Source organism: Arabidopsis lyrata, assembly GCF_000004255.2.
Source record: "Arabidopsis lyrata subsp. lyrata unplaced genomic scaffold ARALYscaffold_8, whole genome shotgun sequence".
In the NCBI taxonomy this organism is placed as follows: domain Eukaryota; kingdom Viridiplantae; phylum Streptophyta; class Magnoliopsida; order Brassicales; family Brassicaceae; genus Arabidopsis; species Arabidopsis lyrata.
This window is the reverse complement of record NW_003302548.1, coordinates 20,779,688-20,805,157: the sequence shown is the minus strand read 5'-3', so window position 1 is coordinate 20,805,157 and position 25,470 is coordinate 20,779,688. Positions and strand designations below refer to the sequence as shown.

General features: G+C 37.4%; 10 protein-coding genes across 10 annotated transcripts; 4 read left to right on the top strand and 6 right to left on the bottom strand.

Moving 5' to 3' along the window:
- The first annotated feature begins 1,275 nt into the window (after nt 1-1,275).
- LOC9302601 (glutaredoxin-C1) lies at nt 1,276-2,750 on the top strand. Its single transcript, XM_002866483.2, has 4 exons — nt 1,276-1,506; nt 2,158-2,246; nt 2,334-2,432; nt 2,516-2,750. Exons 1-4 carry the CDS (start codon nt 1,403-1,405, stop codon nt 2,599-2,601), a joined length of 378 nt encoding a protein of 125 aa, XP_002866529.1. The 5' UTR covers nt 1,276-1,402; the 3' UTR covers nt 2,602-2,750.
- Nucleotides 2,751-2,896: 146 nt separating this feature from the next.
- Nucleotides 2,897-4,271, top strand: LOC9300907 (glutaredoxin-C1). Its single transcript, XM_002866482.2, has 5 exons — nt 2,897-3,012; nt 3,099-3,185; nt 3,614-3,702; nt 3,808-3,906; nt 4,015-4,271. The coding sequence occupies exons 2-5, from the start codon at nt 3,109-3,111 to the stop codon at nt 4,098-4,100; spliced, it is 351 nt and encodes a 116-aa protein (XP_002866528.1). The 5' UTR covers nt 2,897-3,012; nt 3,099-3,108; the 3' UTR covers nt 4,101-4,271.
- Nucleotides 4,272-4,375: 104 nt separating this feature from the next.
- On the bottom strand, nt 4,376-5,922 carry LOC9302600 (diphthine methyltransferase homolog). Its single transcript, XM_002864785.2, has 2 exons — nt 5,490-5,922; nt 4,376-5,209 (listed from the first exon to the last, which is right to left on the bottom strand). Exons 1-2 carry the CDS (start codon nt 5,809-5,811, stop codon nt 4,503-4,505), a joined length of 1,029 nt encoding a protein of 342 aa, XP_002864831.1. The 5' UTR covers nt 5,812-5,922; the 3' UTR covers nt 4,376-4,502.
- An 81-nt stretch (nt 5,923-6,003) lies between these two features.
- On the top strand, nt 6,004-7,554 carry LOC9300906. The gene is made up of 5 exons (XM_002866481.2): nt 6,004-6,167; nt 6,437-6,541; nt 6,732-6,987; nt 7,103-7,180; nt 7,295-7,554. Exons 1-5 carry the CDS (start codon nt 6,129-6,131, stop codon nt 7,417-7,419), a joined length of 603 nt encoding a protein of 200 aa, XP_002866527.1. The 5' UTR covers nt 6,004-6,128; the 3' UTR covers nt 7,420-7,554.
- Nucleotides 7,546-7,653, top strand: LOC110228428. The gene has a single exon (XM_021025954.1). It carries the CDS (start codon nt 7,584-7,586, stop codon nt 7,644-7,646), a length of 63 nt encoding a protein of 20 aa, XP_020881613.1. The 5' UTR covers nt 7,546-7,583; the 3' UTR covers nt 7,647-7,653.
- Nucleotides 7,654-7,791: 138 nt separating this feature from the next.
- On the bottom strand, nt 7,792-10,168 carry LOC9300905 (protein ROOT PRIMORDIUM DEFECTIVE 1). Its single transcript, XM_021025917.1, has 2 exons — nt 9,984-10,168; nt 7,792-9,761 (listed from the first exon to the last, which is right to left on the bottom strand). The coding sequence occupies exon 2, from the start codon at nt 9,725-9,727 to the stop codon at nt 8,243-8,245; it is 1,485 nt and encodes a 494-aa protein (XP_020881576.1). The 5' UTR covers nt 9,728-9,761; nt 9,984-10,168; the 3' UTR covers nt 7,792-8,242.
- A 141-nt stretch (nt 10,169-10,309) lies between these two features.
- On the bottom strand, nt 10,310-11,547 carry LOC9302599 (dihydroneopterin aldolase 2). Its single transcript, XM_002864783.2, has 3 exons — nt 11,452-11,547; nt 10,917-11,119; nt 10,310-10,652 (listed from the first exon to the last, which is right to left on the bottom strand). The coding sequence occupies exons 2-3, from the start codon at nt 11,111-11,113 to the stop codon at nt 10,454-10,456; spliced, it is 396 nt and encodes a 131-aa protein (XP_002864829.1). The 5' UTR covers nt 11,114-11,119; nt 11,452-11,547; the 3' UTR covers nt 10,310-10,453.
- Nucleotides 11,548-12,767: 1,220 nt separating this feature from the next.
- On the bottom strand, nt 12,768-15,842 carry LOC110224961 (putative F-box/FBD/LRR-repeat protein At5g62970). The gene is given in 5 exon segments (XM_021013120.1): nt 12,768-14,289; nt 14,291-14,431; nt 14,515-14,658; nt 14,733-15,563; nt 15,565-15,842. Coding segments are annotated over 5 exon segments (1,350 nt in total). The 5' UTR covers nt 15,652-15,842; the 3' UTR covers nt 12,768-14,142.
- A 1,177-nt stretch (nt 15,843-17,019) lies between these two features.
- Nucleotides 17,020-21,873, bottom strand: LOC110225808 (putative F-box/FBD/LRR-repeat protein At5g62970). The gene is made up of 4 exons (XM_021015821.1): nt 21,247-21,873; nt 21,101-21,171; nt 17,506-17,575; nt 17,020-17,423 (listed from the first exon to the last, which is right to left on the bottom strand). The coding sequence occupies exons 1-4, from the start codon at nt 21,871-21,873 to the stop codon at nt 17,196-17,198; spliced, it is 996 nt and encodes a 331-aa protein (XP_020871480.1). The 3' UTR covers nt 17,020-17,195.
- A 537-nt stretch (nt 21,874-22,410) lies between these two features.
- Nucleotides 22,411-25,195, bottom strand: LOC9302597. The gene is made up of 8 exons (XM_002864782.2): nt 24,302-25,195; nt 23,792-23,825; nt 23,505-23,696; nt 23,332-23,421; nt 23,179-23,244; nt 22,996-23,087; nt 22,853-22,900; nt 22,411-22,758 (listed from the first exon to the last, which is right to left on the bottom strand). Exons 1-8 carry the CDS (start codon nt 24,703-24,705, stop codon nt 22,641-22,643), a joined length of 1,044 nt encoding a protein of 347 aa, XP_002864828.1. The 5' UTR covers nt 24,706-25,195; the 3' UTR covers nt 22,411-22,640.
- Between the last annotated feature and the right edge of the window lie 275 nt (nt 25,196-25,470).

Sequence of the window (25,470 nt, the reverse complement as noted above, 5' to 3'; positions counted from 1 at the left end):
CTGGTTTAATTTCGGTTGTCTTTTAAAACCTTCGTTTTAAAAAAATTGGTAAAATCGTACCCCCGAGTTAACGACCGTTAACTTTGTTAACGGAAGCACTAACTGTGGTTAAAACTTAACCCATAGTGTTTACGTATATATATATACAATCTCTTTTTAAACATTACGAATATATTGTCTTAGTCAGGTGGTTAAACGTTGGTTGACTACTCTTCTGCACCTGGGTTCGATGCCTCCCTTTGTCTCTTTCTTACGTTTTTAATTTTTTTCTATAATTTTTTTTTCCCACAGACAGAGAAATCTTGCTGCTCCTGGGAAACAACTGATGCTAAAGATGGGAGATTTGGGCTCAATCAAAAGCGTTTATGGTCACGGGGTCGAATTCGGATCTGGAGTCAAGCTTTGAATGGGTGGAGCTAATCTTGTGGCCTTGTGGTGAAGAATCTGGTTCTGATTGGCGGGGTTCTTCTCCTCAGGAAGTCTTCAAACCAAACCCAGAATCTCCATCCCACGTTTCTTCAATCTAAGCCTCAAATCGATCCAATTTTAACCTTAATTCCAGGCTTATTCAAAGATTTTGCGAGACTGATTCTCTTCTTTGTCCCTTACCCTCACATCTCTCACATCAAATCGACCTGTAAATCATGGTAGGCTTTTCTCTTCCAAAACCCTAATTTCACTCTGCCATAGCCGAAGCAACAACAACATCAACAATCTCTCGCATCTCCTTTGTATCTTCCCTCAGGATCCTTTGATTTCGCCTCCTTTTCTCTTTGATCCAGTCTTCTTGGAGATCTCTTCCTTTCTCAAAAAAAAAATAAAAACGTCTAAAATAGAAGGAAAGGAGGATCGTACCCAGGTTCAGTAGGTTAGTCAATCCATGCTTAACCACCTGACTAAGATTATATTCGTAAAATTTTTGAAAGAGATTGTATATATATATATATATATGTAAACACCATGGGTTAAGTTTTAACCACAGTTAGTGCTTCCGTTAACAAAGTTAACGGTCGTTAACTCGGGGGTACGATTTTACCAATTTTTTTAAAACGAAGGTTTTAAAAGACAACCGAAATTAAACCAGGCATTTTTATTCCAACTTTAATAACACGCGTATTAAACGGCCAAAAAAAAAATAGATGGCGGTTTTTTCGGATTTTTTCCCAAAAGTAAACGCCGTGATTTTTTTCTGTTTTCTCAAGTAGACGACAAAGTTCGAGCTTTAAGATCAATTCCTGGTTTTTGCTCAAAAAAAAAAAAAAAAAAAAAAAAAAAGAGATCAATTCCTGGTTTTGCCAGCAAGATTGGCACGAAACTCAAGCTGACGACATCTGTAGTGGTTGTTCTGTCAGATTTCCGATAGATCCTTTAAAAGATATATACTCATTTGGGAAGAAAAGAAATGGGTTCTATGTTCAGTGGAAACCGATTGAATAAGGAAGAGATGGAGGTGGTGATGAACAAGGCCAAAGAGATCGTCTCCGCGTACCCAGTCGTTGTCTTCAGGTTTTAATCGTTGAAATTTCCCGTCTTTTTCAACTGTGTTTCGCCTTTTTTTGCCGTGACTATTCATTTTGTTGTGTTCCGTTTGATAATTTGGGTATTGCTCTCATCTAATGAGGTTTTGATTAACCGAAAGCTCGAGTCTTTACGTCTGTGTTTGTCGGGTTTCTGGAGATTTTGCTGCTATTTTGACGCAGAGATACCGTTGGATCGTCGGTTGCTCGTTTTGTCTTCATTAGAATTAGGTCACAGGTTGTTTTGTGTTTCCATAGACAGATATATTGATGTCGAAGATACACTACTGCATCAACTTTGGGTCAATCATCGTAAGATGACTAAATGTCTACTGGTTTTTACTAAGGGGCAAATCAATTGCTGTTGCAGATGAAGCTTCTAGGTTGAGAATAGATTCGTGCAAGCTCCTATTATAACCAATATTTTGGGGGCTTAAATGTGCCTTGTGGAGTCTTCAAAATGAGCTTAACTAGTTATTTGGCGTAGATCTCTTACCTGAATCTCACTAGTGTGCAGAGAGCCTGTCTAGTTTTCTCTAACAATCGGACTCAATCTAGTTCTTGCTAGGTTCTCGAGTTTTTCCATAGAGTTCTAGTACTTGATTCACATCCCAGCTCTGATCCATGTTCTATTTCACAGCAAGACCTATTGTGGTTATTGCCAGAGGGTGAAGCAGTTGTTGACACAACTGGGAGCAAGTTTTAAAGTATTTGAGCTCGATGAGATGAGTAAGGAACCAAAGCCTGTCAACTCAAATACATGTCTTATGAAATTTGAATTATCTTTGATGCAAATTTACTACTGCTACTTAACAGGTGATGGAGGTGAGATCCAGGCAGCTCTATCAGAGTGGACTGGGCAGAGCACTGTTCCAAACGTCTTCATCAAAGGAAAACATATCGGTGGATGCGATAGTAAGAGAAAACTAAACAAGCTCTCAACACCTTAATGAGATTCTGGTAGAAAATATTAGTAACTGTTCATTTGGGTCTTGCAGAAGTGATGGAGAGTAACAAGCAAGGCAAGCTTGTGCCTCTACTTACTGAAGCTGGTGCCATAGCAAATAACTCTTCTCAGCTTTGATGAGGCGTCTTAGGACTTGGAAGATTAAGTATATGAAGAAGAATGTTATGTTTAAAACTTTTAATCATGAGACAAGTATTCTCATGTAACCAAATAAAGAAGGATCCTTGTCGTTGACTCTTTTTTTAACTCTGTTTTGCACGATAACATCAAAGTGTGTTTGGTTAATGGAAAATTGATCTGAGTAAAAACTGCTCGAGTTTCTTTCTCTTTAACCACTGGCCATTGTTTTGTTTGGTTATAGCAATAATCATATCTCGAAGCTCTTTAGTGGAAAAAAAAAAAAGCAATTTGACTTGAGTCTAATAGAAAAAGTAAACAGCATGTACACAACCGTTCTTCGAGCTTGATCCAATTCGATTTCTGGTTTTTGTCAGTAAGATTGGCACGAAACTTGAGCTGAAGACACCTGTAAGAGTTGCATTTGACTGATTTCTGGCAAGATCCTTAAAAGGTATAATCTTTCGCCAAGATAAAAAATTGGGTTCTCTGGTCAGTGAAAAACGGATGAGCAAGGAAGAGATGCAGATGGCGATGAACAAGACCAAAGAGATGGTCTCCTCGTACCCGGTCGTTGTCTTCAGGTTTTTTAGTCGTGGAAATCTCTCAACTGGTTTTTTTTTCTTTTCGTGATTATGCATTTGTTGTCTTCTGATGTTTAATTAACCAATCCGGTGGATCGTCGTAGGCTTGTTTTGTAGAGTTTCTTCAGTTGAATAAAGTCATAGGAACGCAAGATAAACTGTAGAAAATACTTTTCTGGCAAGATTATCATCGAGTCAAGGGGATTTATCGATAATAGACTAATATTGATGTAGAGTCGAGTGTTGCATCCAATTTCAACTTTGGCAGCCTATCTCAGGGAAGCTGGGGATTGAAAATGTGCCTTCTTGAATCTTGAATCTTGATTCTCATATAGTTCACTCTCTTTCCACTTTTTGAGTTGGTCGTGATGTCACTTTTGAAGTGTTCAGTCTTAGTTTTGACTTTTGAACAATTTTCCTCTCCCCAGCAAGACTTACTGTGGTTATTCCAAGAGGGTAAAGCAATTGCTGCAACAACTAGGAGCAACTTTTCAAGTACTTGAGCTCGATGAGATGAGTAAGAAACAATATCTATGTCAATACCTGTATAATGATACTCCTCGATGAACCTAAATTATATCGATGCTTGTTATCCCGAGGCAACTGATATTTGCTTTAACAGGTGATGGAGGTGAGATCCAGTCGGCTTTGTCAGAGTGGACTGGTCAGAGTACAGTTCCAAGCGTCTTCATCAAAGGAAAACATATAGGTGGAAGCGATAGTAAGAGAAAAATTTAGACTACCTCTCTCTGCATCTTAATTTAGACTCAGGTCGAAAATCGAAGCTGAAAAATTAAACTGTTGATGTGTGGTTGCTTTGTTTTTGCAGAAGTGATGGAGACTAACAAGCAAGGCAAGCTTGTGCCCCTCCTTACTGAAGCTGGTGCTCTTGCCAATGTCCCTTCCAAGCTTTGATGAACTCTGAAACCGGTGTATCGGGATTTCTCATAATTCTGTTTAGATCATGAAAATGTACTGGCAAATAAAAGAGAAATAGCCATTCTCTTTGTTAACTCTGTTACACAAAACCTCCCTAGCTTTGGTTAGATTAATGGAATAAAGATTTGACTAAACTGTTCTAGTCTCCTTCGCTGTACCACTGGTCACTGGACATTGGTAGTCTCCTTCGCTGAACCACTGGTCACTGGACATTGGTGGTGTTGTTATAGCAAGAATTTTGCTTCTGAAACTACGTAAATTAAGGACTATGTGCTGGTTTCCAAATCCAATCATGAACCTCTTAGTGAGAAAATAGTAATTTGCAATTCGACAATCTAGGTAACAACAATCATACAATAGCAATTTGATATCCGAACTTCAGAGCTCAAATGCAGTTTCTGGCATCCATAATCGAAGAAGCCGATCATAGAACGAACAAGTTGCCACAACGCTTTGCTTCTGATCTTTCCCTCTGTACCAATCTGCTCCATAAGCAAGAGAATCATGCTTGTTATAACTCTCCAATACTTCACCTTTCCCATCACTAACCTTCGCTACAGCAAAACCATTATGCATACAAGCTGCCAATACAACACCGCTCAAAGAAGGATGGTGCTTGATTCTCCACACTCCACCGCCTAGAGACACCGATGTTTCGTTCACAGGTCTCGAAACAGACCTCGTGTCCCAAACTCTTAGTGTTTCATCATAACTTCCGGTGAATATAGAGTAAGGATCACTTGGATTTGGGGAAATACAGCAAACACCCATTGTATGCACTTTGGATTTCTGAAAAACCCGATTGTCAGCCGGACTATCTCTGATATCCCAACAGCTGAACTTGCAATCGTCTGATCCAGTATAGACCAAATTAGGATTGTTGAGATCGAATGAGGCCGTCCAAACCTCAAAATCATGCCCTTTCCATTCTTGGACTGTTTCTAGCATAGAATCAGTGAATGAAACAACTGAAGCAGAGCCATCTGATAAACCAACTACAATTGATGTCGATGATGGATCCCAATCCAAACAAAGACACATTGAGGAGCTGATTTTTTCACCAGAGACTTCCCTCAGAGAACAACCTGTTTAAAGGATAAAACTTTACTCAGATTACCAACAAGGTAAAAAAAAAAAAAAAAACTTAGATGCATCTTAAGAAGAGACCAACAATTTATACTCTGCACATTTCACGATTCCATTGCCTTAAAGCTCCAATCTTGTTTCAATAGATTACTCAGCGAATTGATTAAAAAATCTGACTTTGTTTTGCTAAAATCATCAGCAGCTCAAAAGAACAAGTTTTAATCCGCAGTTTCTAAGTTCATCGACTCTAATGAGCTTACCAGATCAAAAAGTCAGTACCTTTAAGTTCAGTCTCATCTATCTTGTAAACTCTCAAGCATCCATCAGCATCAGCCTGAGCAAGCGCCACGCTTCCGCCTCCATCGCCACCACGACTCCACCGGATATCAAACACTCCGGCTGTATCAATTTTCTGGATAAGATTCAAGCTAACATCTTCCACATCTCCGACATCAAATAAATACACAGACCCAGATCGAGAGGGGCAATCTCCTTCTTGGAGTGTGTAAGTAGAAGCTGCAAGCAAGTTAGCGTAAGGCTCGTGAGGACAAAATTCTACAGCGTCGGCGTTTCCTTCGAGATAGCAATGTGCTGCGTCCATGGCGACTCTCTCTGCTCTTGTCACCGATTTTTATCCCGGCGGCTAAAAATAAAGCGTTTTAAAGGAACACAATAACACGACGCCGTTCCGTAGAAGAAAACATAAATTGGTCTAATCGACCGGTTATGACAAATTTAACCGGGTTAAGTAAATCTGATCGGTTCAGATTGATCGCCGATGAATTAATTAAACCGCTCTGGCCGTCGTCTTCTACCTTTAGATGGACTGAAAGAGAAAGAGATTACGGCGGAGAAGGAGATTGGAAATTCTTCTTTCTCGCTTACAGTGGAAACTCGATACTGTTTGATCTGTCATCTATGGAAGCAGTAGAAAAACCCGAAGAAACTATCCCAGGGGTGAGATTTTTGTTCTCTCTCTACGATTTTCCTTGAGATACAAGCCGGTTAGGGTTTTATTGTTCAAATGCATAGGATAAGATCATTCGAATCGGGATCATTTACTTGAAACTGCACTTATGTGATGAGATCAACGTTAGAAGCAAAGGTTTCAAAATATGTGTTCTTTATGATTATCATTTTAAGAATCTAGATAAAAATTAGGGTTTTAAAGTGAGTGGTTCATAGTTTACTTGTGATTTGATTGCTTGTTGTGTTATATGAAACAGAATTCTTCAAGATTAGCTGGAAATCCCAACTGGGGAACAGCAACTGTTGTTGGGGTCTTTGCAGGATTGTTATATGGAGGTAGCAAAGAAGCTTCTGCTTCTGTGGTATGTCTGTTTTCAATTTCAGATTCAAGTTCGTTACTGGTCCTTGAGATTTGAGTTTCGATTCCACTATCTTGGTGTATGTTAGTAACTTCTGGTACTAGACTGAACTCATAAGATATCAAAGTTTAAGACTTTTAGCTGAATCTTATCTATTATGCTAAAATCAGTGTCTGTGGTTTGAAACAAACAGAGCAAGGATGCAGAAGTGATGTTGAAGATGGGTAGTACACAGGATAAGCGTGAACAACACAGATTGATGCGAGATGCTATGGAGAAAAGATTCATCCGAGTAACTCGCGGCTCCCTCATTGGAGGGATGCGCCTTGGAATGTTCACTGCCTCGTTCTTCAGTTTACAGAACTTTTTAGCTGAGACGCGAGGAGTCCATGATGTTTTCAATGTCGTTGGAGCTGGTTCAGCTACTGCTGCAGTTTTTGGGCTAATCAGTACTGATACATATCCCACTCTCTGCATTCTCTTTTGGATGTTTGGCTTATTAGATTCAGGATGTTAACTTTTCTGTGTCCTAACATAGCATTATCTCTGATCAAAATGTGGCAGTGCCGGGGTCTCTTGCTTGGCGTGCTCGGAATGTGTTGCTCGGTTCAGTTCTCGGAGCCACAGTCTGCTTCCCTCTTGGTAATTCCTTTGCATCTTGCATAAACATGTCTTACCAGTTATTACCATATTTAGAGAATGATAGAGTATTGGAAAGCTGACTAGAACTAAGTGAAATCCACATTGATTCTACAGGTTGGTTACAACTGAAGCTCATGAAGAAAGCAAATGAAGGAAATAACGACACAAGCCACCACGGCGAGGTTACAAGTGGTGTTGGCGCAGCCATTGAGAGACTCGAACAACAGTTGAGAAAATAAGAAAGGGAACGCTCACAGTTTTGTATGCTAAATTGGCTTCAGAAGCCAATGAGAATAAGATAGCGAACAGAAACACTGTGTTATTGTGTAATTGCAAACCATTATCAAATATATAATATCACAACGTTGATAGTTTTTGTAATCTTATAACAATTTCTTTCACCATGATTTCACTAGACTTTTTGCTTCATCACTGTTACTACCAGGAGAAGAAGAAAGCTTTCTAGTCCAAAATGTCCAATACTCTACACTTTCACAACTAACACAACATGTCTTGTCATCATCTTCTTCATCGAAATGATGTTCCACACTTGAATCAAACAAAGATGATAAGCATGTTTTTGTCGAGAGCTTGAGTTCTGATTCAGGAAAAAAAAGATGAATCGAAACCCAGAAGAACAGAGGAAGAAGAAATGGACCTGATAAATTTTGGCAAATAAAATTTGGACCATTTCTCGATTTATGCGTGTCATCCTTGCGCAGGAGCCACGCTAATCTTCTCTGTATCGTTCCAATTTTATCGGATGTCCCCGAAGGGACAATCACCTTTACGACTCTAACGATATATAAACCAGCTTCCTGTTTTGTTCTAAGCGATGTGGGACTTTCGACAACGTTCAAAGCTTAAATGGGCTCGTTTAGTTAAAAGGCTTCTCCTTCTTATTCTTTCGTAAGCCCATTCACTTCTAGATTCTAAAGCCAGTGGGAATAAGACAACGGGCATACACATATATGTTATTGTGTAATTGCGTACAATTTTCTGAGTATACAATATCAAAACGTTGATGGGTTTTCTGTCTACTGTTTTTTTAACAATTTTCCGTCACCATGATTCCACAGCACTCTTTGCTTCATCACTGTTACTACCAGAAGAAAAAAGCTTTCTACTCCAATACTCTATACTTCCACCATTAACCCGTGCCTCGTCATCATCTTCTTCTTCGTCGAAATGATATTCCACACCTGAATCTTCTGAGTCAAACAAATTCTCAAAGCCATCTTCATATTCATCATCCAGATCACTTTCGTAATCATCAATGGTTTCATCTCTGTTATCACCATTGCTATACTCTTCCACTCTTTTATCGCCTTTTTTTCTCCGTTCACGTCTAATTCTCTTTCCTTCTTGAATAAGATCTATCAAACGTTCTCTTATCACCAATGTCTCATCTTCCTCTAGAAGATCACCATTGTCGTTGTATGCTTCAACGAGAAACACAGAGTCCCTCGTGCCTTTTATACTCACATAGAATAGCTCTGGATGTCTGACTATCAATGCTCTTAACTTGTTTGGTAAAGCAAACTCCTTCCTGAAATGTGTCAAATGATCAATCAACGTCCTTTTCTCAACCGTTAACCCCAACACCTCTCTTACAACTGCGCACGCTCGCTTCTCCGCCTCAATTGACTCACTTGCCAGATCTTCAGATGACATTTTGTAAGGACACACATCAGGTGATTCTCTAAATTTTATCAAGAAGTTTTGGTGTCGCCTCTTCAAATTTAAACCTTTCCGAAGATTCAAACGCTTGAACTTCAAAGGACGATCAACAATCAAACCCCTATCAACAACTTCAGGAGATGGCATTTGGTTTGCCAATTCGGGATCCCACGAGACAAGCTCAAGTGCTCTTCCGTAGGAAGTATCCACAGTCTTGAACTTGTCAGGATAGTCATTGCAGAGGCGAGACCTGAAATTAGGAGGGAAGCCAAAATCCGGGGCGATGTGAACCAGTTTAGACAAAAGCAACCTGCGGTGAGATGACAACATTAGTAGCTTCTGGAGCTTAGTAGCCAATTGATCAGAGATCTCAGACTTCAGATTCAATTCTTGCATGGCAAGGGATGATGCAGCAGATGTCAAACGGACACAGAGTTGAGATAACGGCTTTGTGGCATTCATAGGCAAATGTGGCGTAGGTGTTGTAAAAAGTTCAAAGATTGTAGGATACCGACGAATCATGGAGAGAATGGCCCGAGGATTTTCGATGCAGAGGTAAGATCGGCATTTGTAAAGGATTTGAATTGGTATGAAATGCTTTGGTTTCGAGAGAAGTATAGTCTTCAACTTCTGCACAAACCGAACTCTGTTCTGCTTCACTACATGTCTGTCTAAAGATGGACTCCGAACAATCTTGTGAGCTGAACATGAGATATTCAAGGACAGACTTCCGAGTTTCTTGGAACTGGTTCTAGTACTTAGGTTACTTGTACGAATCTCCAGAGGAATTGAAGGGAGGAAGAAGCTGGAGAAAAAGAAAAGCTTGTCTGGTGAGGAAGGAACCAGTTGAGTAAGCGCCATCATCATCCGCAAAATCCCTCAAAAAGTCATATTCTTGATCCTAAACAAAATCAAAGAACTATCTCAAAAGTCCAAACAGTTAAATACAATAGAAAGAACGAAATTTATAAGTAAGCAGCTCTCTCAGGCATTTATACAAACACATGGTGTGCAACTATAAGCTAATGAGAGAACTCAATGACTAAACTTGCCAATTGCATAATCGACAACATAAAGCAATCATGGAAAGAGGAGGGAGAGATTTGTGGGTTAAAATTTTTACCTTTGGTAATTGCAGTGATTGAATTTTACAAAGACAAAAGTAAAAGAAGAGAAAAGTTTACGTCTTGGTTCAAAGCAAAAGCGGACTGTAATATCTGCAACATGGAATGTCTTAACACGTGTTCTTCTTTCTCTATCTCTTCGAAAGAATCTGAACATGATTCGAAGTTTCTAGCATCTGAAGAATGATTCCACATTTTGCATTAGAGGTCCTCATGTTTATTTTTGTTTTAAAAGGACCCCGTACATATAAAAATTGCAAAAGAAACACAATTGGAGCACAAATTCTATTAAACAAGAGAGGCTTCAAATGTTGCCATACTGAAATATTCCCCAATCTCTCTCTTATTTAAACTTTGTAGCAGAAAAATTCTTAAAAAATCTTGGACATGTTATAAGCTTTTGGAAATGAAAAAATTAGATTTCCATGTATGCAACAACAGAATTGGGATACAAATGATTCTTTTCGTGTTACTCAGTTGCGCGATTTCTGAAAATCTCGACCCCTAAATAATCGAGACCGCTTTGAATAAGCGGAACATTTGGCTTCCATAGCTTTACTCGAACAGCGGTAATCTGAGGGAATGTGTCCAGAGTTTTGGAAGCTATAAGTCCTGCGACTCTCTCCATAAGGTTTCTTGATGATCCTTCTACAACTTCCTTTGCCAAGCTGAAATTATTCATTCCATTCCACAACAAATTCTATTAAACAAGAGAGGCTTCAAACAACCTTTGTAAATCTTCAATCTCAGAGAATCATTTCATATCCGTGTTATAGAGTAATATCAACATTAATGCATCACTCAGTGACACAGATAGTGATGGCAACTTTCAGGTTATATAAGCAAAGCTTGCCATTTTTGGATGAGGTCACAAGAAAAATGGATTGGTAATATCACTAGCAAATTCTCTCGTATTGGTAAAAAAAACTAACTTGTAAATGTCGACATAGCTGATTGAATCAGCTAAGTTGTCTGATAGACCGGCCTTTTTGAGACACATCCAAGCATCTATATCAAGCATAAACATCTGGCCAAGCGTCTTCTCTTCAGGAATAGCTCCATGGAAACCGTAAAATTTCAAACCTCTCAATATCAGTTTGTCTCCCATCAATGCCATGTCTTTCTCCATATGACTCTGTTCAATATAAAGAAACACAATCAGCTTATATAGTAAAATTATAGACTTTGAAAAAAAAAAACAACTTTACATAGCAGTTATTTTGATCCACAGTTTCTAAAAACCAAACAAAGTTTTCAACTTTACATACAAAAAAACTGCAAAAATACTTCTAACTTTGAAGCTCACTCTTGTGAACATTCTTTGTCATTTAATTAAATCTGTTCATAGACACTAATGAACTCAAAGATCGTTCCCGACAAATTTAGGGTTCTACATCACAGAGATCAATAACAACGAAAACGATTTACGATTAATGATTGAACTAAGAGAAGACTGAGGAAGCTTACGAGATTGCGACAAAGACAAAGCGGCGCAGCGTAGTGGAATAAGAAGAATAAGAAACAGTGTTTGTTATTGCAGAGAGCACTACGCTTTTGATATTTCATCGACCAACAACGTTTCTACTATTTTGGGCTTGGGCCACTTTCAAGCCCAAACAAAATTAGTGCTATTTTTTTTTTGCGTAATTAGCGTTTTAACTTGTAACCAAACAGAAACAAAATTTCGGAGTGCCTTTAAAAATACATTCCTTTGGTAAACCCTAGCTAGATATCGTTAGTTGTGTCATTTTTATTTAACAGAAACTATATATTGTTGTTATCCAATATTCCAGTGAATTGAAGAGATGACGACAGTGGAAGACCTGGTGACATATTACTTTCTTTTCGTCACAGCTATTTTGTATATCTACCTCCTTGTCGATACATGTTCATTGTACTTTTGGAAAGAAGAAGAAGAAGAAGAAGATGATGATGACATCGAACTTGGAGATGATGATCATTGTTGCCGCATCTGTCATGAAGATATCAGAGCTTTCTCCGATATTATACGTCTATCAAAATGCGACAGTATTCGATCCATGTTCACCCAACTTAAAAGATTTACTAAATAATTTTGAAAGAAACAGCCTTTTTATGATTTTCTTTTGTTTTGGTTATGAACAGAGATTATAAATTTTATTTTGTTTCAGCAACTTAATTTTTGTGGAATATATTTTAGTCCTTGAGTTTATCGTATCAGCAGAAATTCGAAGTCATCTTAAATATACTATATATAACTTATTGCATGTCCAAGTATCTTAGGTTTTTCTGTTTCCCTTCAAATATTTTCTGAATTTTAGAAACCCTAAATAGCTAGAATTTAATTTGTATTGTATGCTACTTCGTAAGTTAATAATTATTTTCTTCTACGTTTCCTTGTTAATGATATTATAATTTTAGCTTGTTTTTTGTCAACATTTTAATTTTAGTTTTATCAATAGACTTTTACAAGAAATCTAATTTTAGTTATTATCCCACGCAAAGCAATATCTAATAGAATAATAGAGTAGTAGAACATTAAAATAGTAAGCAATTAATACGAATCCATCATTGAATCAAACCTTTGAATATAAATTATAAATACATGAGTGATGTTACTATGGGGTCGGTTACTATACTTCTTTCATTATCTGATAAGGGGTCGGTTTAATTAGAGTTGGGATAGGATTGTAACTTACAAATTCAGGAGACTAAAACCAAAACAGTATCACATCAGAAGAAATTTGAAGTCATCCAAATCTTAATTATATAAAAAAAAAAAAAAATTATATATAACTTCCTGCCTCTCCAAGTTTCTAAGATAACTCATGTTTTTTTTTGTTCCTTGAAATAATTTTCTAATAAATTTGAGAAACCCTTAAGCTAGAATTAATTTTGTTGTGAATCAGGAAGAGTATGGCTTTGACGGTGGATACAGCGGATTTGGTATGCGCCATTATAGCGATCGGTTTGTTTGTGCTTTGTCTCATCGGCATATTACCGGACCTTCTAGAGGAACGTCGTGAGCTAATTCTCGAAGACGTGGAAAATCGACGCCTCAAGAAATCGACAAACCTCAAAAACTGCTCATGCGGGGATGGAGTGGATCGGTGTCCGGTCTATCATGAAGATCTGAAGGCACTCAGGAAAGAACTTGATAAGTCAAAGTGCAAGCATATTCCAACCATCTTAAAGGACCATCCATAGGGTTTCTCTTTACTTTTTTTTACAAGTTTAATTTCTGAATGAATCACTATGTTGATTTGGTGGTATTAAGACTTCAACCACGTACTAGGTTTTGTTTAATGAGTGTTTAAAACGTACAAAACCCCCAAGCTTCAGTATATTAGGTTTTCTAAAATTTCATGTCATGGAATTTGCATTGCGATCTTAGCTCAGATCTTTGCACGTTTGGGCTGCGAGAGACCATAAATCTCAAAGAAAATCATTCTGGTTGTTCCACACTTTTTTTCATTCTGTATCTTTCAAAAATCATTCTTTCTACTTAAAAAACTTCCAATCAAACGTGGTTGCTTGCGTTGCAATCTACTACCGAGGACTCTGAGGATTAGCAGTTTAGGAGAACCTTTGAGAAACAGGACAAGTAACTTCAACCAATAATAGTCGATCATCCATAGCTGGTAGCTCCAGATGTTGATTTAAGACAAGACAACATGATACACATACTGCACACGCGACAACATATAATGTGATTGAAAACTTAAAGTTGATAAATAGAAAATGATTACCTCTTCATTACAGATCAATAAGATGTGTAATAAAAGACCTACAGGCTTTTGTAGGCCTTGCCAGAAAAAATTAAAAAACAAGGTAACAATTGTAAGGAAGGGAAACAAGTAACACTCTCATCATATTGTCATTATCATCTCGTTCAGTAGTCAGATCTTTCAGAACAGGGCGATGGATAGAAGCAATCGAAGCGATTATTCGTTTTTGAGTATTTCACACCAAACAAGTTGTGAAGTTTTCAAGGAATGGAGGAAGTTGCTTTTGAATAGTTAAATATATAATTTTTTGTTAAAACAATTTAATGACTTAAGCAACACATAAAATCAATTAAAAATAAATGTAACAAAAGCTTTAATAGAACAAATCCAAAGATGTCCTTTGCAAGATTGTTAAGATATATATCTCTGTTAATTCTAATGAGTCGAATCCTCATTCGAATACGAGGTTGCATGTGGGTGAACCACGGAACAAAAATTTCACCTCCGTCTCCATCTCAAGCTTCTTTTGTGGATCCAACCCTTGTCCAATCGAAATTGTTGCAATCTTTAACTGGCAAGAATTTCCCAAGATATATATATGTCGCCAGATCTTTCCCTTGTACAGAGACATTGTAGATTGACCACTTGAAAGTTTGGAGACTCGACAACAAACATTGAGGAACACTAGTCAGTCGTTTCCAGCAAACCAATGTGTCCGCACCGTCATTTGAAAGTTGTTCCTTGGATTAAAGAAGAAGAGTTAGATTAAAGGGCACGAAGCATATTGAATTTAAACAAAAATAATATTCTATAAGAAATTTACATTGAACTCCAAGTTTCGTAGTTTGGGAGAAGCTATGAGCAACCGGTAAAGTAACTTGGACCAATATACGCCATCATTGATACAAAACTTCAGATACTCAAGATGATTAAAGACAATATCATCACCATATACAGCAGTGAAAGCCTGTGCATAGGACGGTTTAATTAGTAATCTAAGAGATATAGTGAGATTGAAGATCATCAACGGATTCAAATTACCTCTCTACCGATGTTTATTGTGTGCAATGAAAGACGCTTGACAGATGTGACAAGTTCAAGAAGCTTCTTGATATTGTGACCAGCAGTGATATCAGCCTCCTCCAGCTTAGGCATATTCCCAATCAACCCGGATAAACTTTTACTTAAATCTGTAAGTTTGAAATACTTTAAAGAAGGAGTATCAATCCTATACCCTTCAGCAGCACAATGAGCAGATATCTCAAAGGATAAACTAAGCAATGACGGGATGATAACAGCAAACTTTCTCACATTGTCACCTGTACATAGTTCCACAAGCAGATCCTCCAAAACAGAGCAATTAGTTAAAAGCCGTTGAAGAGATTCTCCATCTGCGTATGTCACACGTTCAAGGTGCAAAGTCTTCAAGGAAGGGAGGGAAAAAACATGAGGAACATCCACGAGAATGTTGTATCTTAGTTTCAATGTCACAAGTGATTTGCAAGTATACAAGCTTTTCGGCAGTAATGCATTACGTTTTCCCTTGGGAAAATAATTAACGCTTAGCTCCTGAGCACAACGAGAAATTGCAATTTCAACCCACAGTTTGATATCTTCAGGTTGAAATACCTCAGTGAAAAAACTGAGACGCAAGCTCTCCATGACCGGAGAGCTATGTAATGGAAGATTCTTGTCAATAAAACACCGCATCCTCTGGCATCTTTCCGACGCTATACGATAGGTTTCGCTGTCACCCACCTCCTCAGAACACAAATATCGAAAGTAAAATTGTGTAGAATAAATGCTCATTTCATTGTACTCAAGTTTTGGCACCCGCATCCAAAGAAACTTCCATTGCTTCGACAAAATTAATACTCGTTGTTATAGCAAATTTTGTTGGAAGAAAAGATAAGATCTTCACGAGCAATTCATCATCAGAAAATCCAGTAATCTTTTCCATATCTTAAACAAAACCCTCACCGTAGGTTATAGAGACTTGTGTTTTGTCTTAGCCGTCTTAGCCACATAGAAGAACAACATCAACCAAAGGCAGAGCCAGAGAATGATAAAAATAAAGGAACGGAACAAAGCACTTAGAAAATCTTCAATTTTTCTAAACCTCTTTCGATCGATTAAAAAAAAGGAAAAACCACTCTTTGGCTCTAACTTACAAGAGGCACAAGGGAAGAAAAATAAATAAATACATATTACATATTACAGGTTGGGTAAATAAGGTTTGGCTCATACCAAAAAAAAAAAGATTTTGCATCTTATTTTTAAATATTCTAGCAAAAAGATCTTACATTACTAAATTGACTCAAATTTTTAAATATACCCATATGGTAATCTCACTAATTTAATATTAATATTTTTGTTTAAACTTTTTAAAAACTTTAGCTTAAATTTATACCTTCAATTGGGTATCTCATCAATTATAATATTAATATTATTTAATTTAAAATTTTATGTTAAATAATTTTCATTAATATTCTTAGACATAAAAATACATCCTACATATGTATTCATAATCTAAGTTATGAAAGAAAACAAACACTAAAAATATTATGGATGACAATAATAAAGATATGGAGTCTATATATAAGGGAAGAAAGTAATAGCTAGGAGTTTATAAAAATATCAAAATATTTACAAAAAAAAAATATATATCTATCAAAAATGTAATGCTTCCCTCATGCTTATTTATATCTACCAAACTCCTCCTTGAAAAACAGCTAAATAAATACTGCAAAAAGATTAGTTATATTTATAAGCATGAGTTTGGTTGCTCCACACCTTTTTCCATTCTGTATCTTTCAAAAATCATTCTTTCTACTTAAAAAATTCCAATCAAACGTGGTTTCTTGCGTTGCAATCTACTACCAAGGACTCTTGAGGATTCGCAGTTTCGGAGAACCTTTGAGCAACAGGACAAGTAACTTCAACCAATAGTCATCTAGCCATAGCTCCAGGTGTTGATTTAAGAATAGACAAGCATGCTCGACTTACAATAGTTAAGACCTACAGGCTTTTGCGACCTTGCCAAAAAAATAAGGTAAAAATTGTAAGGAAGGGAAACAAGTAACACTCTCAATCTCTCATCAGTCATCATATTGTTATTATTGTCATTCTCATCTCGTTTAGTAGTCAGATCTTTCAGAGCATGGCGATAGGTGAGAAGCAATCGAAGCGATTATTCGTTTTGAGTTAAGAAACACATAAAACCAAGAAGTTGTGAAGTTTTCAAGGAATGGAGGAAGTTACTTTTGAATAGTTAAATATATATTTTTTTGTTAAACACGTAATGAGTTAAGAAACACATAAAATCATCTAAACTAAATGCAACGAAAACTTTAATAGAGCAAATTCCAAAGATGTCATTTGCAAGATTATTACAATCTTTAAGATATATAGATCTCTTTCAAATGTAATGATTCGAATCCTCAATAGAATACGAGTTTGCATGTGGGTGAACCACGGAAACAACATTTCACATTCGTCTCTATCTTAAGCTTCTTTTGTGGATCCAACCCTTGTCCAATGGAAATTGTTGCAATCTTTAACTGGCAAGACTTTCCCAAGATATATGTCGCCAGATCTTTCCCTTGTACGGAGACATTGTAACCTGACCACTTGAAAGTCTGGAGACTCGACAACAAACATGCATTGAGGAACACTACTCAGTTGGGTCCAGCGACCCAGTGTATCCACAGCACCATCACGTGAAAAAATTTCCTAGATTAAAGAAGAAGAGTTAGATGATAGGGTAAGATGCATTGAATTTGAACAAAAATAATATTCTATCGAAGAAACTTACATTGAACTCCAAGTTTCGTAGTTTGGGAGAAGCTATGAGCAACCAGTACAGCAACTTGGACCAATATGCGTAGGCCTGGGATATTGAACCGAACCGATTTGTCCGAACCGAACCGAACCGGAATTTGGACAAATCGGTTCGGTTCATATTTGTAAACTTGCACCGATCGGAATGATTATAAAATTAGTTCGGTTATGCATTCGGTTCGGTTCGGAATAGACATAACCGACGGTTACCCGAAAATTATCCCTAAGTATATAAGCGTTATACCAGGCATTAGTTGTTAAAAAAATAAACCCTAACCTAATCGCAGTCTCTCTCTCTCAGGCGGCGAAACTCGAGATATTGAGCTTCGATCTTCATCATCCGTTACTCCGTGTGTTCTTCGACTTCGATCTTCATCACCAGTGTTCGATTGTAGTTGTTTTGTAAGTTCTCTCTCTTTTAATCTCTCGTTTCGCCATTATCTCTTACACTGGTACTCTCTCTCTCTCTTCTTCTTCTGTATCTCATCGATTCCCACTTCCACTTTCACCCTCCTTCTTCCTCCGACGGTGGCGGTGGCGGTGGCGTTTGACACATCTCTTGTCTCTCTGACTATACCTTCACATATTTAATCATGAACGTTACTATAGATATGAGTTGGCTTTGAGCATTTTGTTTTTATGTGTTGTTATTCATTTGATTATGTAATCTCTTGTCTGATTGTTTGTTCTTTTAATTCGCAGATGGAGTCGGAATCAGAAAACAACAATGATGACAATCTTGGTCAAGAGATTGATAGAGAAGAAGATGGTCCACCTCCCTCTTCAGTTGGAGGAAAAAGAACCAAATCTCAGAGATCAAGTTCTGGTTTTGCAGTCAAACCGAGGAAAAGGCCAGCTCATAGAGCACCTGTGTGGAAGCATTTCGTTCAGCAAGAAGACAATCTGGCTTTAAGCAAGTGTAGATACTGTGGCCAACTGATTGGGTGCGACACAGTCAAAACTGGAACAAGTGCTATGACCAAGCACATCAAAAGGTGCAAGTTATTCAAGATGTATGAGAGTGATAGTCAGAAAGTGTTAGCTGGAGATAGCAGTGGTGTAATGACAGCAATCAAGTATGATAAATGGTTGTTTAGAAGATCAGTGAATGAGATGTTAGTGCTTTGTGAGCTGCCTTTTGCATTTGTGGAATCAGAGGGGTTTAGGAGATTTTGTGGAAACAATCTCCCCATGTACACGGTTCACTGCAGGAAGACAGCCACTACAGATTGTTATGCAATGTTTTTGCAAGAGAAAGCTAATTTGAAGGAGTTGTTTGGTAAGGAAAAACAGAGAGTCTCATTGACATCAGACATATGGGTAGCTACCACAACTTCTTGTAGTTACATGGTGGTGACAGCTCACTGGATTGATAAAGATTGGAGATTGCAGAAACGGATCATCTGGTTCAAGCCTGTCCTTGATCACAAGGGAGATACCATTGCATCACATTTGATTGGCTGCCTAGATGAATGGGGCATCAAGAAGGTCTTCACAGTCACTGTAGATAATGCAAAAGCAAATGAGAAAGCTTTACGGTTGTTCACAGAGGATTTGATTATGCGAGATCCTTATGCGTTAGTAAAAGGTGGTGAGTACCTTCACATGCGTTGCTGTGCTCATATTCTAAATTTGATAGTTAGAGATGGGTTAGCAAAGGCTAATCATAGTATAATGGCTATCAGAAATGCTATCAAGTATGTGAGGTCATCGGGTGACAGACTCAAGTCTTTTAAATCAAGGGTTGAGACAGGAAATGCAAGTAGAGGAAGCTTGTGCCTCGATGTTGTCACTAGGTGGAATTCCACCTATCTTATGCTCACAGCCGCAATCAAGTTTAGGGGTGCATTTGATAAGATGTTGGCTGAGGATAAATTGTATAATGAGTATTTCATGGAAAAGGATGAGGAAAATGGAGAGGCTGCTGGTGATGATGATGAGGATGCTGGCAAACGAATTGGTCCTCCGACTTTTGCTAGCTGGGAAGAAGTGCAAAGGTTATGTAAGTTTCTGAAAATCTTTTTCAATTGCACTCTATCCTTTTCAGCATCTAAATCAGTGACATCCTCTATTTGCTACAATGAGATTGTGACCATTGAGAGAAATTTGATCAATCTAAGCACCAACAGTGATACACTATTGAAGACAGAAGCTATGGCGATGAGGGCTAAATTTGAGAAGTATTGGGATGGTCTTATCAACATGAATCCGCTTGTGATTATTGCAAGTGTTTTTGATCCGAGGAACAAAATGCAATTTGCAAGTCTTTGTTTTGACAAGCTGTATGGGAAAGATAGCCTGGAAGCTAATCATCTTAGATCAGGGATTAGGGGTGTGATGAAAAAGCTATATGAGGAGTATGTGGTGAGGCTGAGCACCTCTTCTCAAGGTGATAGTGGTGCAACAAGAAGTGATCAAGGAGAAGCAGCCGATGTAAGTGCCTTGTTTGATTTGGCAGATGATGATGGTTATGAGAGGATGGACTCTTTGTACTCTGAGATGGTAGCAGAGACTGCAAATGAAGAAGCTAGTAGTGAACTTGACATTTACTTGCTTGAGAAACAAGTGCCAAGAACTACAAATGGTTTGGGATTGGATTATGATGTCTTAAGCTGGTGGAGGAAGAACAGTTCTAAATTCCCAATCTTATCAGAGTTAGCAAGAGATGTGCTTGCCATTCAGGTCTCCTCTGTGGCTTCAGAGTCTGCATTCAGCACCAGTGGTCGTATTTTGGACCCTTTCCGAAGTTGCTTGTCACCACACATGGTTGAATCATTGATTTGCACTCAACAATGGCTTAGAAATACCATTCATGAGGAGAAGTTAGCAAACTTGGTTCAAATGTTTGAAGAATTGGAGTTTCATGAGTCTTTAGGTAATCATTCTGTCTTTAAGTTTTTTTGGTTTTTACTATAGACTCAATTGCATTTCATTTGCCTTGTGTAGGTTCACAGACTCATGCCCAATCATCAGTTGGCCCTTGAATTGGAGTTGGAAATTGAGGTACACTCGATCTTTTACTTTAGTCTTTCATTAACAAGTCAGTTTTGTTTTTTTCTTATTTTTCTGCCTAACAGACAAGGTGACGACAAACACATATGATCTTCAAGGTTTAAAGGCTTGTCTCTTTCTCTCTCTATTTTTGATTTTTGAACAACAAACTCTTTCTCTTTTGGCGTCAGGAGAACAATGACAACATACCAAATGCATCCATGCTCTATAGTAACTTAGGCGTAATGGATCATTGGTTTTTTGTCATTCCTTTCAGGTTAATTGTTTTTTGGAAGATCTTATGTATCTATTGTATTTCATTTATGTCAAGTTATTGAGTTGTTGTTGTATATTCATGATGAATGCTCTGAATTTGTAATAATTTTAAGTTTCTTCTTTTTGGTAGAAAACCGACTAAACCGAATTACAAAAACCGACTAAACCGTTTCCGAACCGAACCGAACCGAATTATTAGTCGGTTCAATTCGGAATAGGTTTCAAATTCCGAATAAACCGAAAAACCGAAGAACCGAACCCGAATTAACCGTTCGGCTCAAAGTCGCATGCCTAAATATGCGCCATAGATACGAAAATTCAGATGCTCAAGCTGATTAAAGACAATATCATCACCATATACAGCGGTGAGAGCCTGTACAAAGGACGGTTTAATTAGTAATCTAAGAGATATAGTGAGATTGGTTATTATTAACGGATTCAAAATTACCTCTGCATCGTCAACTAGTGTGAGCAATGAAAGACGCTTGACAGATGTGACAAGTTCAAGAAGCTTGTTGATATCGTGACCAGCACTGATATCAGCCTCCTCCAGCTTAGGCATATTCTCAATTAACCCGGAGAAACTTTTACTTAAATCTGTAGCTTTGATATACTTCAAAGAAGGAGTATCAATCCTATACCCTTCAGCAGCACAATGACCAGCAGACATCCAAAAGGATAAACTAAGCAATGACGGGATGATAACAGCAAACTTTCTCACATTGTCACCTGTACATAGTTCAACAACCAGATCTTCCAAAACAGAGCAATTAGATAAAAGCCGTTGAAGAGATTCTCCATCTGCGTATGTCACACGTTCAAGGCACAAAGTTTTCAAGGAAGGGAGGGAAAAAACATGAGGAACATCCACGAGAATGTTGTATCTTAGTTTCAATGTCACAAGTGATTTGCAAGTATACAAGCTACTCGGCAGTAATGCATTAGGGTTTTCCTTGAAAGGATAAAAATCAACACTTGGCTCCTGAACACAACGAGAAACTGCAATTTCAACCCACAATTTGATATCTTCAGGTTGAAATAGTGCATTGTGAAACTTGAGACGCAAGCTCTCCATGACCGGAGAGCTATGTAATGGCAGATTCTTGTCAATAAAACACCACATCCTCTGACATCTTTCCGACGCTATAGAATAGGTTTCGCTGTAACCAATCTCCTTAGAGTAAGAGAACAAATATCGAAAGTAAAATTGTGTAGAATAAATGCTCATTTCATCGTACTCAAGTTTTGGCACCCGCATCCTAAGAAACTTCCATTGCTTCGACAAAATACTCGTTGTTACCGCTTCTTTTGTTGGAAGAAACGATAAGATCTTCACTAGCAATTCATCATCAGATTACCCACTGATCTTGTCCATATCTTAAACAAAACACTCACCGTAGGTTTAAGAGACTTGAGTATTGTCTAACCCACACAACATCAACCAAAGGCAGCGGCAGAGAATAAAAACAGAGGAACGTAACGAAGCCCTAGAAGACTGTGATCCACGTTGAGCAAAACTCAGTATTGAACTAATTTCTAATGTTTTGGGCTTGGGCCACTTTCACGCCCAAATAAAATTAGTGCTTTTTTATACAAAGGCGTTTTCAACTTCTGCACAAACCAAACTCGGCTTTGATGCAATTTCGATTTTTCGATCCACATTTTTCTTTTTATTCTCCTTCTAAAAAGACAGCTAAATAAATACTGCAAAGAATTAATTATATTTATAAGCATGAGTTTGGTTTTCTCCACACTTTTTTTTTCCTTCTGTATCTTTCAAAAATCATTCTTTCTACTTTAGAAAAACTTCCAATCAAACGTGGTTGCTTGCTTTGCAAGCTACTACCGAGGACTCTGGTAAGACTCTGGAAACCATCGTTGTAGTAGCCGATGTTTAAGCTTCACCAACAAGGCAAAGGCTCCATAGCATGGCAAATGCATCACTGCCACTGAGAAGTACCTGTACCAAATGCCGCATCATTCGAATGCCATCAGCCCTAAAGTTTCCAACGAACAAAGGAGACTGAAAAAACATTCTAAAGCTTTGAAGTTACCATAGTGGAGCATAGTGTGATGATAAGTCCAGGAATGGGTAAGGCCACCTATTAATAAACAGTGAGGAGTGATTACTATCAAAGTTAAGAATGATTACTGTTTTTTTTTTCCAAGTAATCAATAGAATTTGCATGAAATTTACCATATATGGACTAAGGAGTGGAGGGCCCATTGGAATATAACATAAGCTATTGTCCAGAAGAAGAAGTAAGCAATTCTGAAGCATGGAAAGCTCTGTAATGATGAAAATTCAAAAATCAAATAATAATCAACTAAATAATTTACAAAGAACATATGTTTCATTTGTTAGAATCTGAGATATTACCAGAGAGTTCAATGCAGCATCACCAAGCAAGAAAATTGCGTTAAGGGAGTGCATGTTGATCACCAGCTGCAATATTTTGATCATACGAATCGATCATCAAATGTTTTCTTATAATGAATCAAAAATTCTATATAGATTATTTTAATTACTTACAACATTGAGGCTATAATCATGGATCTCAAGGAAAGGAACAATGATGAACCAGAAGACACAGTCAGTGAGCAAAACTGCACCTGCATTCATCTGTTTTAAGCGATATCCAATTAAGAACTCATAAAAATTCGATATAATCATGGCGAATGATTACGAATTTTGATCTTGATTACCTGAAAGATTATCTGGAAAACATATCCCCAAAAACCAGCTGGATTACTAGAGTATTGGCTCTGTTGAATAGTATTATCAGCTCCTTTGGATCTTGCTCTCTCTGAGTCTATGGCTTCAATGCTATCTACTCTATCACCTGCTGCTCTTTTGTTGTATTGGTAACATCCGTGGAGCGAAAGAAGCGAGCCTAACTGTTAAAAGATATCAGATCAAAATGTAAGAAACTTGAGAAATGTCACAAATAAGTTAATAAGCCAAGTAATCAGGTTTTGAGACAGAACATTACTCCGAAATAGAGAGTTATCAGAGCAAATGTCCACCTACAAATCAAAACAACAGAGACAAGGAAAAAAACATTAGAGACAGTTAGAGAAAATTTGGTCTAAAGATTGGATTCAAGAACAGTTGCTGTCCTCTATCATAATCAGAATGTCACATTCTTGCCCCTACATGCTTGGTAAAGCTAAAAAATCTTTAATCTCCCACTAACCTATTCAATAATGTTTCAATTTTTTTTCTTAAACAAAGAATGTGACAATTTGACTCTTAATCAAGAATGTATCTATGCTAGTGAACCTGCAAAATCTTCAATTTCCCAATTAAAAATTCAAGAAAAGTTTTAATTTATTCTAAACCAAGAATGTCACACTCTTGAATCTATGAGTTTGAACCTGCAAATCGTCAATTACCCACAAGGCGTTTCTAAAACCCTAAACCAAAAAACTTTATCAAGAACCTACAAAATCTTTAAGCACCCACTAACGATTCAAGAAAAGTATCAAGAAAGAAAGCTTACTGTGTGTAGTAGAAGAAGATGGTAGGTCCATCAACAAGGCCAATAACAATCAACATAACAAGAAGAACGAAGAAGGCAACAACTCGAAAAGCAAGAAGCCAAGCTGGGTGAATATTACGAAGACAAGGCCTCCATGTCTCGTCTTCATATACATTTCCCGACCACTCTTTCTCTCCTCCGTCGACGTCACCACCGTCACTGCGTTTCCGACGAAAGCCCTCGTATTTAAATATAAGAAAAGCTGTGATCACAGTCGCTATAGCCATCCATATACAACAGATCATAACCCTCCAATTAAACCAGTAGCTTGATTCTGTTGTGTTCGCTGTTGTTGATGGATGCCAAGCATCTTTTAACTCTGTATATGAAGATGGAGATAACAATGATGAAGACGATGAAGCCATTTTGAAAAAGTTTCAGTTTTTCAGAGAAAAGAGATACGTTTTTGTTCAATGTTTGAAGGAGAAAAACAGAGTAGAGAAGAAATAAAAACAGAGTAAGACAGTGTGGTTTATTAGGGTTCAATAATATGTGACAATAAATGAGAAAGAATTTATAAAAAAGAAGATTTAGGGAATTTGAAATCTTGAGTGGGATGATTTAGATATATGATGAAGCAAAGGGAGAGATTCGAAGCTTTAAACCATGTGTTCTTCTTGCACATAAAGAAGAAGAAACCATATATATCTGATCAGATTTGTTTTTAAGAATAGTATATATTTAAATAAAAGAAAAAGGGGAAAGAAAGTGAATAAAGAAGAAGAAGAGGGAGCTGAATTCGAAGCCAAGAAAAGAAATGATACTTGCAAAAAAAATGCAAAAAGCCTGTGATTGTGTAAGAGGACACGATTCTTTGCTTCTTTGCTTTAGGAAAGACAAGTATTTTTATAGACAGATTATTAATCAAATTTATAAATAAATAAGTGATGGTGTTCAAACAATGCAGTAATAATGTAGCCTAATTTTCACTACTGAATTTTTTACACTTAAGAATTTGAAATCCCACGTATTAAAAAAAAAAGTAATGGATTCGAGGCAATCGGGTGAGGATTTATGTCATGAAAGGAAGACAATTATTTTAATTTTCCTTTTTGGCATATACTCAAATTGATGCATTGTTACATGAGAATATGTATACACGTATTCTACATGGATAAAATGGTTGAATA